Source organism: Peromyscus californicus, unplaced genomic scaffold (assembly GCF_007827085.1).
Source record: "Peromyscus californicus insignis strain IS unplaced genomic scaffold, ASM782708v3 Scaffold_20__1_contigs__length_68692818, whole genome shotgun sequence".
Taxonomy (NCBI): Eukaryota; Metazoa; Chordata; class Mammalia; order Rodentia; family Cricetidae; genus Peromyscus; species Peromyscus californicus.
The window spans coordinates 2,188,077-2,201,839 of NW_026294503.1; the positions used below are offsets into that span (position 1 = coordinate 2,188,077).

A 13,763-nucleotide genomic window follows, 5' to 3' on the forward strand; every position below is an offset into this window, starting at 1 on the left:
CAAACCAAAACCACAGACTAAGTTGTGGGGACTTTTCGTTTCCTTTTGAGTGTGTAGCCGTGGCTGCAGGAGTTATGAAGGCAATGGCTAACATTTTGAGTACTTACTTTGTGACAAGCCCTTTTCTAAGAATTTTAATACATGCATTCATTTAATTCTGTGGGGTAGGTAATAGAATCTTCCTTTTAAAGATGAGGAAACTGAGGCTTAAAGAGTTTATTAAATAACCTCATGGTTTTTAGAGACATCTCCTAGACCAAAGCCCCTACATGGTCAGGTTGCCATGGTTAGAATGCTGCTCTGACAACTGCCAGTCATGTGACTCGGGGAAAGTTAGCTAACCTCTCTGGGAACCAGATTTTGCTTCTAGAAACGGGTTATTCCTGTATTTAAGCAAGCTATTCCATGTAAAACACAGCATAGTACCTGGAAAAGGAAGTTTAAAAGATGCTGGCTGCTGTTTACATACATCAAAGGATCCTGAGCATTGCTGTGAGGCTGTAAGATCCCAAGCACTACTGTGAGGCTGTAAGATCCCAAGCACTACTGTAAGGCTGTAAGATCCCAAGCACTACTGTGAGGCTGTAAGATCCCAAGCACTACTGTGAGGCTGTAAGATCCCAAGCACTACTGTGAGGCTGTAAGATCCCAAGCACTACTGTGAGGCTGTAAGATCCCAAGCACTACTGTGAGGCTGTAAGATCCCAAGCATTACTCCGATGCTGTAAGATCCCAAGCATTACTCTGATGCTGTAAGATCCCAAGCACTACTGTAAGGCTGTAAGATTCCAGGCATTACTCTGATGTTATAAGATCCCAAGCATTACTGTGAGGCTTTGCTTTATTTTGTTCATTTTCTTGATGTGTGGTCATGGAGATGCTCCCAACCTTTGTGTTACATTTTTAGTATTACCTTCTGGAAAGCTCTTGGGAATGATGGTGTTCATAATAATTATATCAATTATAGGGAGAGATTATTTGTATTTCTCAGAATAGTACCACACTGTCCACACAGTGCATAGCAAAGTTGAAGCCATGGGAGGAAGATTAATTTTTTGCTTTTAGTAGATCTTACATTTTAAGAAACAATTAAATCACTGAATAGATTGGCATTTCTATTTTATCTTTCCCCACAGTTAGGACTTTCATTTGTTTTCTCTCTAGTTCTTTAGGTAGAAGCTTCAGGAAAGGCATAAAGAGAAACTTAATTTTACTTTTCTATTCTTTTAAAGAATTTTTAAATTTCTATTTATTTTTTGTTTGGAAATGTCTTGGTTGCAGGTATATCTATGCATTACATGCTCACCTGGTGTCCTTATCAAAAGGGCACCAGATCCACTGCAACTGGAGCTGTGGATGGTTGTGAGCCACTGTGTGGGTGCTGGGACTTGAACCGGAGTTCTCCACAAAAACAACAAGTGCTCTTAACTGCGGAGCCAGCTCTCTGGCTTCACCTTTTCTATTCTTTGTTCACACTTCTTGTGTTGGTTGGTTAGTTCCTGAACGCCCTTCTCCATGGCCTACATTCGGTCTATGCCAGTCCTGTTTTCTGTCAGAAGCTCAAATGACACTACTCTTCCCAGACACAACTAGGAGTATTTTCAAGTCAGGGTAAGTTTTCCTCCCAGGAGACATTTAGTAATGTCCAAAGACAGCTTTGATTATTCTAATTGTGGTTGAGGGCTTGAGAGGCACCTAGTAAGCAAAAGGATTGCAGACCTATATGTAGAGGGTAGACCTGAAAGCGAAGATTTATCCACTCCACACTCAGAAGGCATGAGTTCAGAACCACTGTTCTAAAAGCTCACACCAGTATGATACATATTTTTTATTTAAAAACATATTATTTATTGTTGCATTAGTTTAACTCTGTGAAGTTGTGTTACTGTGCCTGTCTAAAACACCTGATGGTCTAATAAAGACCTGTATAGCCAATAGCAAGGCAGGAGACAGGATAGGCCGGGCTAGCAGGCAGAGAGAATAAATAGGAGGAGAAATCTGGGAGGAGAAGATCAAGGAATGAGAAAAGAAGGGGCCAGTCACCCAGTCACCCCACTACACAGCCAGACACAAAATAAGAAGTTAAGAAAAGATATACAGAAACAGAGAAAGGTAAAAGCCCAGAGGCAAAAGGTAGATGGGATAATTTAAGAAAAGCTGGCTAGAAATAAGCCAAGCTAAGGCCGGGCATTTATAAGTAATAATAAGTCTCCATATGTATTTATGTGGGAGCTGGGTGGTGGGCCCCCAAAGAGTAAAGAGTAAAAACAACCAACAGCAATTTATATATTTTGTCATGGAAGGTAAATTATTCATAGTTAGGGATAGTGATGCTTAGTTTTAATTGTCAACTTGACACAACCCAAGAAGAGAGTCTCCATGAGGGACTGTCTAGATCCAGTTAGTCTGTGGAGGACTGCCTTAATTATAGCTACTGGATAGAATCAGCCTGAAAGTGGACAACACAGCTCTTTGGGTTTAGGTCTTAAATTGTATGAGAGTGGAGAATGTGAGCGGGGCGGTACTCAGGCATGTACTCATCACTCTCTGCTCTTGGCTACTTTAAGTTCCTCCACTGTGGTCTCCCTGCAGTGACAGACGGTGGCCTGGAATCATGAGCCAGGGAAACTGTCTCTCTCTTAAAGTTGCTTTGTTGGGATATATATCTTAATCAAGTAACAGAAAGAAAACTGGAACAAGAATTCAGTCATAATTATCTTTTTATTTCTATTAATCAAGATAATTTACCAGTAGTAGTTGAGACAGGAAATCCTCCATTACCCATCTATATGACCTTATTAAATTGGGTGAATTTAGTTAGTAACCACCCATTACTACAAAAGATGGAAGGTGTTGGATGAAAGGATTTGAAGTTTCTTTGTGACATTTGACAAATATGAAAAATAATATGAAGCCTAACTTCGCTTTTAAAACCCAGGCATTGATTGTTCTTATTGCTGATTTCATATGACTTTCCCAAATGATCCCATAAACCACAACATATAAAAAAGGATGTATAAAAATAGTATGTTGGAAATGATACAATCACATATGAATGCAATTGGAAAAACATTTTAACCATGAAAAATCTGACAATGTTGACTAAAAACTCTACCAGCAGAATGAAACCAAAGAGGAAGGGAAAAAGTGAAGACACTTTCAAGACATTATGCTCGAGGGAAACAGGATCAGGGGCCAGGAGAGAAACGTTAAACATACCAGCTCTGGTGTCAAATTCGGAGCTCACATTAGCAAAACTCCCTGGAAGAGGGTAGACATTGTTTTGTTTAAAGTGCCTAAAGTATCTGTATTCATTACCATATGTCAGAAGAAATAAAGCCGGATTTGGTCAAGGAAAAAGACATGAGCATCTATAGTTCTCATGAATGATCTTCCCACAAAAGTGAAAAGGTACAGTGCATATGAGAGTGCCTTGCTATATGATAGAAATCTTTATTATAACCAGTAATGTCACTGTTAATTTCCATTAATAATCATATTCCCAAAGAAAGAAACTTACTCTGTTTTTATTTTTAAAATGCTTATTTATGCATGGTGTATGCCTGTGATGGCCCACGGTGGAGGACCAAAGGTCGACTCTGCTTGTCTTCCTCTAGGGCCGTCTCCTCTATTTTTTATTTTTCAGATTATGATACAGTCACAACATTTCTTCCTCCCATTTCTTCCCTCCATACCCTTCCATATACTCCCCTTTGCTCTCTTTCAAATTCATGGCTTCTTTTTCATTACTTGCTATTGCATATGTATAAGTATACACATAGATATTCCTAACTATAGCCTGCTCCGTCTGTACAATGTCACTCACGTGTATACTTTCAGGACTGACTATTTAGCATAGGATAACTAGTTGGTGTGCTCCTCCCCAGGGAAGTCTGTTCTGCTCTCAGCATTCCTTCGTTGCCTGTAGCTCTTTATGTAGGGTTGAGGCCTTGTGGGCTTTTCCCGTCCACTTTGGCATGTCTATTGATGGTCTTGTTCAGCTCATATTTAGGCGGTCGTGTTGGTGAGACTTTCTGTGTGTTGCTTCTGACAGTACTAGGAGACACAACCTCACAGCAAACTCCCTGATTCTCTGGCTCTTACAATCTTTCTGCTTCCTTCTCTGCAATGTTCCCTGAGCCTTAGGTGTGGAATCCTTTACTTTTCAAGGCAGGATCTCACTGAACCCGGAGATTTCCATCCAGCTAGACTGGCTATCCAGGAAGTCTCCAAGAGCCTCTCTGCTTCCTCAGCCTCCTCAGCACTGAGGTTCCGGACATGCCACAAAGCTAGGCTTTCCTGTGATCTGATTCAGGTCCTCATGCCTGCATGCTTGGTGACTTTTCCTTTAGGCAGTATAAATATAATGATATGGCAGATATGAACTTTCAAGTAGAAGAGTCTAACAGGTAACACAGATGTTTTTCCTGAATTTTATTAAGCTCATAAAAGCACCACAACATAAGCAACAGTAATACTGCAAAATAACAATTTGCTATAGCCAATAACTAGCAGTAGCATAATGAAAATGAAAGCTTTACATGAGAAGAGACAGTGTCTCCCATACAGAATGCTCACCCCTAAATGAGATTTGCAACCATTTCATTAAATTTTCTGATTTTAAGTATATAATTTTATAGGTAGTATTTATTTATTGATCAAGAGGTGCTATAATTAGATGCGTTAAATGGTCACTCACCTAGTAAATCCGAGGCTCTCAAATTTTCTTTTAGAAATATAACAGAAATTATGGCACTACCTACAAAGAAAATGGTCATTAGTAGTAGTTCCAATAGGAAAACCATGTATTATTCAGTGCAATATGAAAAGAAGTTAAGCATTCCATGTCTTTGCTGCTCTCGCTGTTCCCTGAGTAGAGACACTTGCTAGTTGTGGTTGTAAAAGTGATTTTCTCCCATGATGGAAGAAGACACATAGGAACTGAGCAAGAACATGATGGGGCCTGGTTACAGGAAGGGCTTCCTTTGTAAGTTTACTGAGTGAACGTGTGGGAAAGAAGGGAGAGGGGGAAGAAGGCGGGGAGGGAGGGAGGAGGAGAGAAGGAAAGAGAAAAGAATGAAATAGAAGACAGGCGGAAAGTAAAGAAAGCTGAGAACGATTCAATTTATAGATTTAAAATGTCCACCCTACTAAAGCCGTCAACCCTGGCTTCCCTCCAGTGCCTCCTCCTCCAGCGTTGCTCCGGGTTCTCTCTCCTTCACACAGCACACCCGGCAGGCTGCGGGACCATCACCCTGTCACAGTCACCGCTCACGCTTGTGCCTCTGCTTAGCAGCCCACCGGAAATCTGTCCTGACATCTCACTCTTCCCCTCTCCACACCAGAGGAATCTTTCTAAACTGCAAAGCTCACGTAAATCTGCATCTTCAAGTCTCTCATGGCTTCTCGTTACTTACAGGACAAAGCCCTGAGCTGCTGCCGGTGGCCTGCAATGACAGCTGTGGTTGCTCTTTTGCCACCAGCCTCACCTCTGCCCTCAAGTTCTCTTCCGTTCTGTGCACGTCCTACACATCAAAATAGTTCCCAGACCCACCATGTGCTTTCATGCTCATGACTTCTATGAGTACAACTGCCTGTTCTGTGATCAACTCTAGATTCAAGATCACTTCTAGGTCTAGACTGAACTGAACACTCTACTCTTATCTTGGGATAGAGTCTGTATGTAGTTTTTCATTGATCTGAGACCTGTTTTCTTGTCTTTATCATTTTATTCTGTGTTGTGACTCTTTCAAGGATGACTCACACTGCTGGACTCTCACAGCTGAGCCAGGGCCTGCTGCTGCGGCCTCCGGTTAAGGAGGCAGTTTGACATCTGGGTCTTCCTTTTGTAGACTCATTCCTTGATGAGTACAGGCACTGGAGAACTCAAAATTGCAACCATAAAAAAGATGCACAGTGTAATCTGGACTTAAAATTTTTATTTAAAAATTTAGCTGAGTTTTTAAAAGTAAAAACAGAGCAAAGAATGTTTTCATAAAAAAAAAACTATTATCCTGTGGCCCACAGCCAGGGTCTGTGTTGATATCCACATGATGCCTGTTGCCATGGAAGGCCATGTGGATCTGGGCCCCCACCTGGGGCCATATTGGTGTCCTAGGGCCACTCTGCAGCCAGGGCGAGGCTGATCTGAGTGGCCTGTACTGCCACCTGGGGCCATGGTGACATCCAGACCTGGACTGCTGCTGAGGGCCACATCTAGGTTTGTGGTCCTACTACAGCTGGGGGTCTGTGTTGATATTCACCGCCCATATGTGTGCTCCCCCACCCCCCACATTGCCACCAAAGGCCACACGGGTGCCTGGACTCTAGGCAGCCATCTGTGGTCATGTTGGGGTCTGAAGGATGTGCTGCTGCCAGGGCCATGCCGATCTGAGTGGGCTGTGCTGCCACCCATGCCATGGTATTGTCCGGGCCAGGCTGTAGCTGAAGCCCATGTCTGGGTTTGGGTCAGGACTGAAACCTGAGGCCATGTTGGTGCTGGAGGGTCATGCTGCTATTGGGACCACACAGATTGGGGTGGCCTATGTTGCTACCCAGGGGCATGGTGATGTCTGGCCAAGCTATGGCTGGAGGCAATGTCTGGATCCATGGTCCTGCCACAGTCAGGGGCTGTGTTGATGCCCATGGCTCCTGTTACCATTGAAGGCCATGGGACTGCTGGGGGCCTGGGCCACCACCTGGGGCCATGGTGGAGTCCTGGAACCACGCTGCTGCTGGGCCCCATGCTGATCTGAGAGGGCTGGGCTGTCATCAGGCCCAAGCTGCTGCTGCTGGCCATGTCTGGGTCCGTGGTCCTGCTGCAGCTGGGGTCTATATCGATGTCCATTGCCTAGGTTACCACAGGGACCCATGTGAACCATGTGTTGAACCATGTGTTGAAATACAAGGGCCATGCTGAGCTGGATCTGTACCTCACCTGAGGGGAGTGGTCCCAGAGGCCCTGGCTGACCAACTCTGCTACCACCCAGGCCCATATTCAGGGCTTTGAGTTGGTGCATCCCAACATCTACCTCAGCTATGACCTACTGGAGCACATGACTGACTTATCCTGTGGAATCACAGCCACAGGATCTCCATGACTCAGGGCAATAGCAAGATGTAGAACTGACGGTGTATTGGCCGGAGGCTGTGAACCTGACCAACACCACCTTACACAATAAACATTTGCAAGTGCAGCTGTTTGGACAAAGCGGTCTGTCTACTGCATTACACACTGCAGCTCCCAGTGCCATCAAGATGAACGAAGAGGTGATAGAGAGGCAGGAAGGACGGAAGAGGGGAAAGTCTTTTTTAATTGTTGTTTGTTTTTTTACATTTGTTTTTGGTTGATATTCTTGTTTGTTGGTTGGTTGGTTTTTTTTTGTTTTTTGTTTTTTTGTTTTTTGGTTTTTCAAGACAGGGTTTCTCTGTGTAGCTTTGCACCTTTCGTGGAACTCACTCTGTAACCCAGGCTGGCCTCGAACTCACAGAGATCTGCCTGCCTCTGCCTCCCAACTGCTGGGATTAAAGGCATACACCACCATTGTCTGGCTCTTGTTTGTATTTTTTGTCTTCTTTGTTTTGTTTTACTTTATTTCTTTTTGGGTTTCTCTTTGCAGGGAACACTGTAGTGGTGAGGGGTGGATACGGAGGGACTGGGGGATGGGTGGGATTGGAGTGCATGATGTGAAATTCCCAAAGAATCAATAAAAAATTATGTTTTTTAAAAAGTACTATTATCTAGAGAAAACTGCAGTTGATATGTTGATGTTTTTACCCTCTCAGTTGAGAACAAACTACAAAACACTATTTTCTCAGTTACTATGGAAGCAGCAATTTGCTATGTTGTTAAAAATTCTTCATAGAGATAATTTTAATGTCTGTATAATGACCCATTATGTGGCTGTCACAGTCACATTTTGAATATGACTATGTCTGGTGTTCTGGTGACTTGTTTAAAACAAAATAAGAAGGCTTTCACTTTAAATAAGCTGAGATGTTCATACACTGCCCACCTGATACTCACTGGAGTTGATCTTTGCTCTTGCATAATCTCCCTGGTCAGGTTATGTTTTCAAATGGAAGTTTACCAAGTATATATTTAATTGAGCAGTTTGGCTCTAAAACATTAAAGCAAGATTTTCTATAGACAAATATGAATATTAAATTATCAAATTAAGCCTATTAAATTATGAATTGAGTTTAACACAGGTATGAAAATGTACGTAAAATTTCTATTCTAAGATAGAAATAATTCCAGGAAACCACCAACATCCTGTGTTTGGAGCCTTAGAAAGGCATGAAGATCAATGGCTTACAAACTGCATCCTTTCACTGGCTTCTTACAAAGTTGGACAAATAATGTTTCTATCTGGAAAGAGATAAACAATAAAAACAAGAGTCAACTGGCTGCAGTAAAACGCACCAGTGCATCCCATTCAGCAGTCCTGGCGATTTCATAGCCAAGGGGTGCAGTAAGATGGGAAACTCTGCTTCCACAGAATGAGGAAAATAAAGAATAGTATGGGTCGTGACTTAGCCCTAAATGTCGTGAATGTGAGACTCAAGTTACAAGGAGGTAGTGCATTTGCTCTGAGACATAGTGGTGTTCCAGATGAGCCAGTGTAGACATGGGCACCCCCTCCCAGCTGAGCCGGTGTAGACACGGGCACCAACTTCTTCATGCACCCTGCTTCACTGGACGTCAGAAAGGACAGTTTTTCTTTCCTTTGTTGCTAAGCCACAGCTTCATAAATAATCTAGCTTTCACAGGGAAGTGGGGAGAAATGCCATGTGGGAAATAATTTTATTGCTTCCAGCCAAAAGGACATGACTGTAATAAAAACTTAAAATATATGACATGCATTGACCTGTATCAACTGCCACAAACCAGTTAAGTTTTATGAAACAAATGTGCTCTTTTTTCACTCTAAAAGAATTTAGAATTCTAATGTACTTCTATACCGATCCATTCACCCATTGTTATTTTTTCTGTTTTAAGAGAACATGAAGTTCAGTGTAAATGGATTTATGTTGAGGTCTTTGATCCACTTGGACTTGAGAGGGTGCCTAGACTGGTCTACTCTGGTGACCGACTAGTGACTACCCTAACTGCCATCATAGAGCCTTCATCCAGTGACTGATGGAGGCAGATGCAGAGACCCATGGCCGGGAGCCAGGCTGAGCTCCAGGAATCGAATCAATGAGAGAGAGGAGGGATTCTGTGGGCAGAGGCTGTAGAGGTCATGATGGGAAAACGTGCAGAGATGACCAGCCACACTAGTGAAAACCCATGAACTGTGGACTAATAGCTGTGGAGTCCCCACAGGACTAGAATAGGCCCTCTGGATACGGGAGACAGTTGTTTAGCTTGAACTGTTCGCCTCCCCGCCCCAGCAGCAGGATCAGGATCCATCCTTGGTGCATGAGCCAGCTTTTTGGAGCCCAGTGCCTAGGGTGGGCTACCTTACACAGCCTTGGTGCAGCGGGGAGGGTTTGGACCTGCCTCAACTGAATGTACCAGGCTCTGCTGACTCGGCATGGGAGACTTTGACTTGGGGAATGTGGGTTGTGGGGGTAAGGCGGGGGTGGGGAAGAAGAAAGAGAGGGGGAGTCAGTGATTGGTATGTAAAGTGAACAGAAAATTTCTTTATAATAATAATAAAAAACATTAAAAAAAGAGAACATGAAATTTTTCTATCAAGTTTTTTTTTTCCGCGCGCGCGCATGCGCGCACGTGTGTGTGTGTGTGTGTGTGTGTGTGTGTGTGTGTGTGTGTGTGTGTGTGTGTGGTGGTCTGTTACTCTTATCTGTGCACACAGAGACCAGAGGGGCTGATGCTCAGTGCTTTCCTCTACCATTCTCTACCATATTTTGAAAATACTCATTTTATTTTAAATTACACGTATGTGTGTGTGATTCTGTGTGGGTGTGTGTACCAGAGGGCAGATGCCTGCAGAGACCAGTGGTATCAGGTCACTTGAAGCTGGAGTCACGGGTGGTTGTGAGCTGCCTGATGTAGGTGGTGGGGAACTAGCTCAGGGTCTCTGCTCTGAACTGCTGAGCCATTGCTCAAGCCCCGGCCACAGTTTTGGGGCAGGATCTCTAACTGAACCTAGAGCTCATTGTTTCAAGAAGACTGTCAGTGAGCCAGTGGGATCTGTCACCGGCCGCGCCCCCAGTGCTGGATTCAGATATGCATCACTATACCTATTATATTGCCTTTAGTGGGTGCTAGGGATCCATCTCCCCAGCCCCTCTACCAAGTTTTTACATAGAATACGGTATTTATTTAGTAAAGTAATAAAAATAACATGTTACTATGATAATTTACTTGTCACTCATTTATACACAAACTATGGGTAAAGCAGGATCTGTGCTGAGCAAACGGACAGTCTCTGAACAACAGCTAAGACATGACTTCCTGGTAGAGGAGTGGAGTTTTCTAAATGAGCAAAAATAGACGAAAGCACTCCCATGCATCTCTGCAACCAGAGACCTGCCCAGCTCAACCAATAACCATTGCTTAATGAACTAGAGCAGGGCTGATCATCATATTTTTATTCCCACAGTAAAATTTAACATTCAAAATTTGAAAGAGCATTTAAACATCAATAATTTTAAAAGCCTCAAAATAGCACACCTGCAGGTCTACACCAGGTATGATTAAACCACAGCCCGAGGCTTTACTTCAGCATGCATATTCTGGGGTGGACACACTAGGGTAGAGGCTTCTTTGCTACCTGACCATCCAAGACACAGAGAATGCTCATAGAGGTTGCTGTTTAATTACTCGGTACCTTTACAGGGGAAAGGGGGAGGGGTATAAGGAAACCCAGGAGGAGAATGTATGCTTCCAAGGCACTCAGTGGTTACAGAGAGTTAGCAATGCCCCACCATTCAGGCAGGTGCATTTCCAGGCAGAGCCCACTGTTTGAAGTCACTGAATTGCTATTCTTGGAGAGTGGGAAATGTTTACAGAATCTGACACCTCTTTCCTGAAAGCTTATCAACTACTGACAGTGGATGATGCTACTGCAGTTGCTCAGAGGATCATCTGATCTTGGGGCCTGTATATAAAGTTCACAAAAGGGACCTGAGATGGGCCGGCCTGCCTTTGGCTCCTTACTTCATGAACCTTAAGGAAATTCTCAGGAAGTGTGAGGCTGCTTCACTAAGATGTTGTAAAGACAATCATAAGTAGCCTGAAAGACTTCCCTGCTCTTTGGTTGTCCAAAATGTCACTGAGGGTGAAAACTAGAAGTCCCCTTGGAGAACTCTGGGGCGTGGGCTGCAGAGGACAGCAGGGCGCTGTGCTGAGGGGGGTGGAACTAACATGTTCTCTCCATTTCTCAGCTGGTGAGATGAAGCACATGTACTTTGTGGTTGCCAGGGCCCACTCTGCATATGCAATTATCCAGTGCTTTAAGAGCACACAGATGAAACCAGGCCTTTTGTGATTTTTAAAAGTGATTTCACAAATATGAGGGAAAACCAATCTGTTTTCTGTGATAACTGGGTCTGTGGTGAAGGCACGACAGGAGCAGACATCTACACTACCCTTTCCTTATTAACAGACAGTCCAGGAGTACTCCCCAGTAGGAAAAGAAACCCAAGCTTACTATTTAGTAGTAAAGAAGTGGCCACAAATACAAACATTCACAAAGCAGAGCAGACAAGCATAAGGACAAGTCCAGTCTCACCAGTCATAACGGAAGGCGAGGCCATGAGGCCCACTGATGACCCGGAAGCAGTGGGTTTGTTACCCTCTACGTAGCCGACTGCTGCTGGGAGCTGATGTAAAGAGTGATCTCATAATCATCTCGTGAACACTGAACTGTTCACATTCTTTGATCTGTATCTGGGAGTCTGTCTTAAGGTAGTAATTAAAAAACTGGAAAGAGTCTAAACCTATCATTACAAAATTATTTTTCCATAGTAGAAAACTAGAACAGTCTAAGGACTCAGTAGTAATGAACAGAATATCACAGTCAATAAAAAATTATGATGGAAAATTACAATGATAAAAATATTCATATTGTAATATTTTTTAAATATAGAATATATTTTTAAAAATATAAAATTCTCTATAAAATAATGGTGATTATTCTTTCTTGGTAAAGATTTATTTATTTTTTTTTTTTAAAGATTTATTTATTTATTATGTACACAGTGTTCTGCCTGCATGTATGCCTGCAGACCAGAAGAGGGCACCAGATCTCATTGTAGATGGTTGTGAGCCACCATGTGGTTGCTGGGAATTGAACTCAGAACCTTTGGAAGAGCAGCCAGTGCTCTTTACCACTGAGCCATCTCTCCAGCCCAAAGATTTATTTTTAATATTTTTAAATTATGTGCATGTGTGTGTGCGCATGCATGTGTCTGTACATGGGTCAGGTACCCTTGGACACCAGAGGTATTGGGTCCCCCTGGAGTTGGAATTACGAGTAATGGTTGTGACTTGCCGAGTGTGGGTATTGGAAATTGAACTTGGGTCCTTTGCAAGAGCAGTATGTGGTCTTAATCTGAGCCATTTCTCTAGGCCAGTGGTAACTATGCTATGGAGAATTCTACATGGAATAATTGCTCCCCAAAGACAAGCATCACTATACTTTATAAATGAAGAAGCACAGAGCAGAAGAGGGTGAGCTCATTACACAGTGTCACACGGAGCCTGTGGAGACAGGCATAGAGTCACAATAGTCATGGTGTCTGTTTAAAAACCGTCAAAGGTAATCCACCACAGGCACAGCATTCCCACTGGCTAAGAGGAATATATTGTAGCATTCTTTTGCATAATATAGTGATCACAATGAATAATATGTACTGCATATTTTTAAATGGTTAAATAGATTTTAAATGTTCTAAACAAAATGTATTGGTGAACTGACAGTATGTTCACTGTTGATCTTTTTACAAAACATCACTTTGTACTTTATAAAGATTATAAACAATACAATTAGTTTGTTAATTAAAATGTAATTTAATTATTAAAAATTAACTTTAAAAAGAGAAAATATACCAAAATATAAACTGTTTTTATAGGAGCTATGGTGGGGCAAAAGCCTTGATACTTTATGTATTTGCTTAGCCTTGAAATTCCAATGCTCGTTGGTCAGGAGACAATTACAACGTAAGATTTGTCCATGAGTCATAGGTTTTCTTTTGCCCATTATGAATCACTCAGATTAGCAATCAGAATGGAGATTCATTCTGCCCAAGGTTGACATGAGACAACTGAGACACACACAGACACACACAGACACACAGACACACACACACACACACACACACACACACACACACACACACACACACACACAGGTATTCTGATTTACAGTTCTAATAAAAACAGATAAAGGCCAAGCATGTGTTTGGTGGCTTCAGCCAGCCTCAGAAGTAGGTATGTACACTGATTCTTCCTGATTTATGGAGAAATCAACCCCTACGTTAGCTTGTATCCTCTTCTCTGAAATCACTCAGCATACCAGGCTCAGAGCAAGACTGGCTGTTATTATGGGAGAGTTATTTAGTGTAATATGGTCAAGAGTTGTATTCTAAGGTTCATAAAAAGTCAGGAGAGGGAGTGGAGGGAGGAAGAGGGGAGGAGAGGCAGAGATGAGAGCAACGGCTTGTACAAAGTTTGGTTCGGGTTTATTTCTGTAATTAAGCACAAACCTTCATTAACAGTTAACGTCAAAGGCAGAGTCAGATCTTTGTGTTTTTATAATTATGATAATGAAGGGCTGGAGAGATGGCTCAAT

The 13,763-nt window shown here is 42.6% G+C and overlaps 1 protein-coding gene across 4 annotated transcripts in view; it reads right to left on the minus strand.

Moving 5' to 3' along the window:
- Nipal2 (NIPA like domain containing 2) overlaps positions 1–13,763 on the minus strand; it is an 87,985-nt gene that overhangs the window by 38,050 nt on the left and 36,172 nt on the right. For 3 of the 4 annotated variants that reach the window (XM_052747604.1, XM_052747605.1, XM_052747602.1), the window contains one exon: positions 4,700–4,759. The exons of the other annotated variant lie outside the window; for it this stretch is intronic. In XM_052747604.1, the coding sequence (XP_052603564.1) occupies positions 4,700–4,759 (60 nt within the window). The remainder of the gene's footprint in view (positions 1–4,699; positions 4,760–13,763) is intronic. 4 annotated transcript variants of the gene reach the window in all.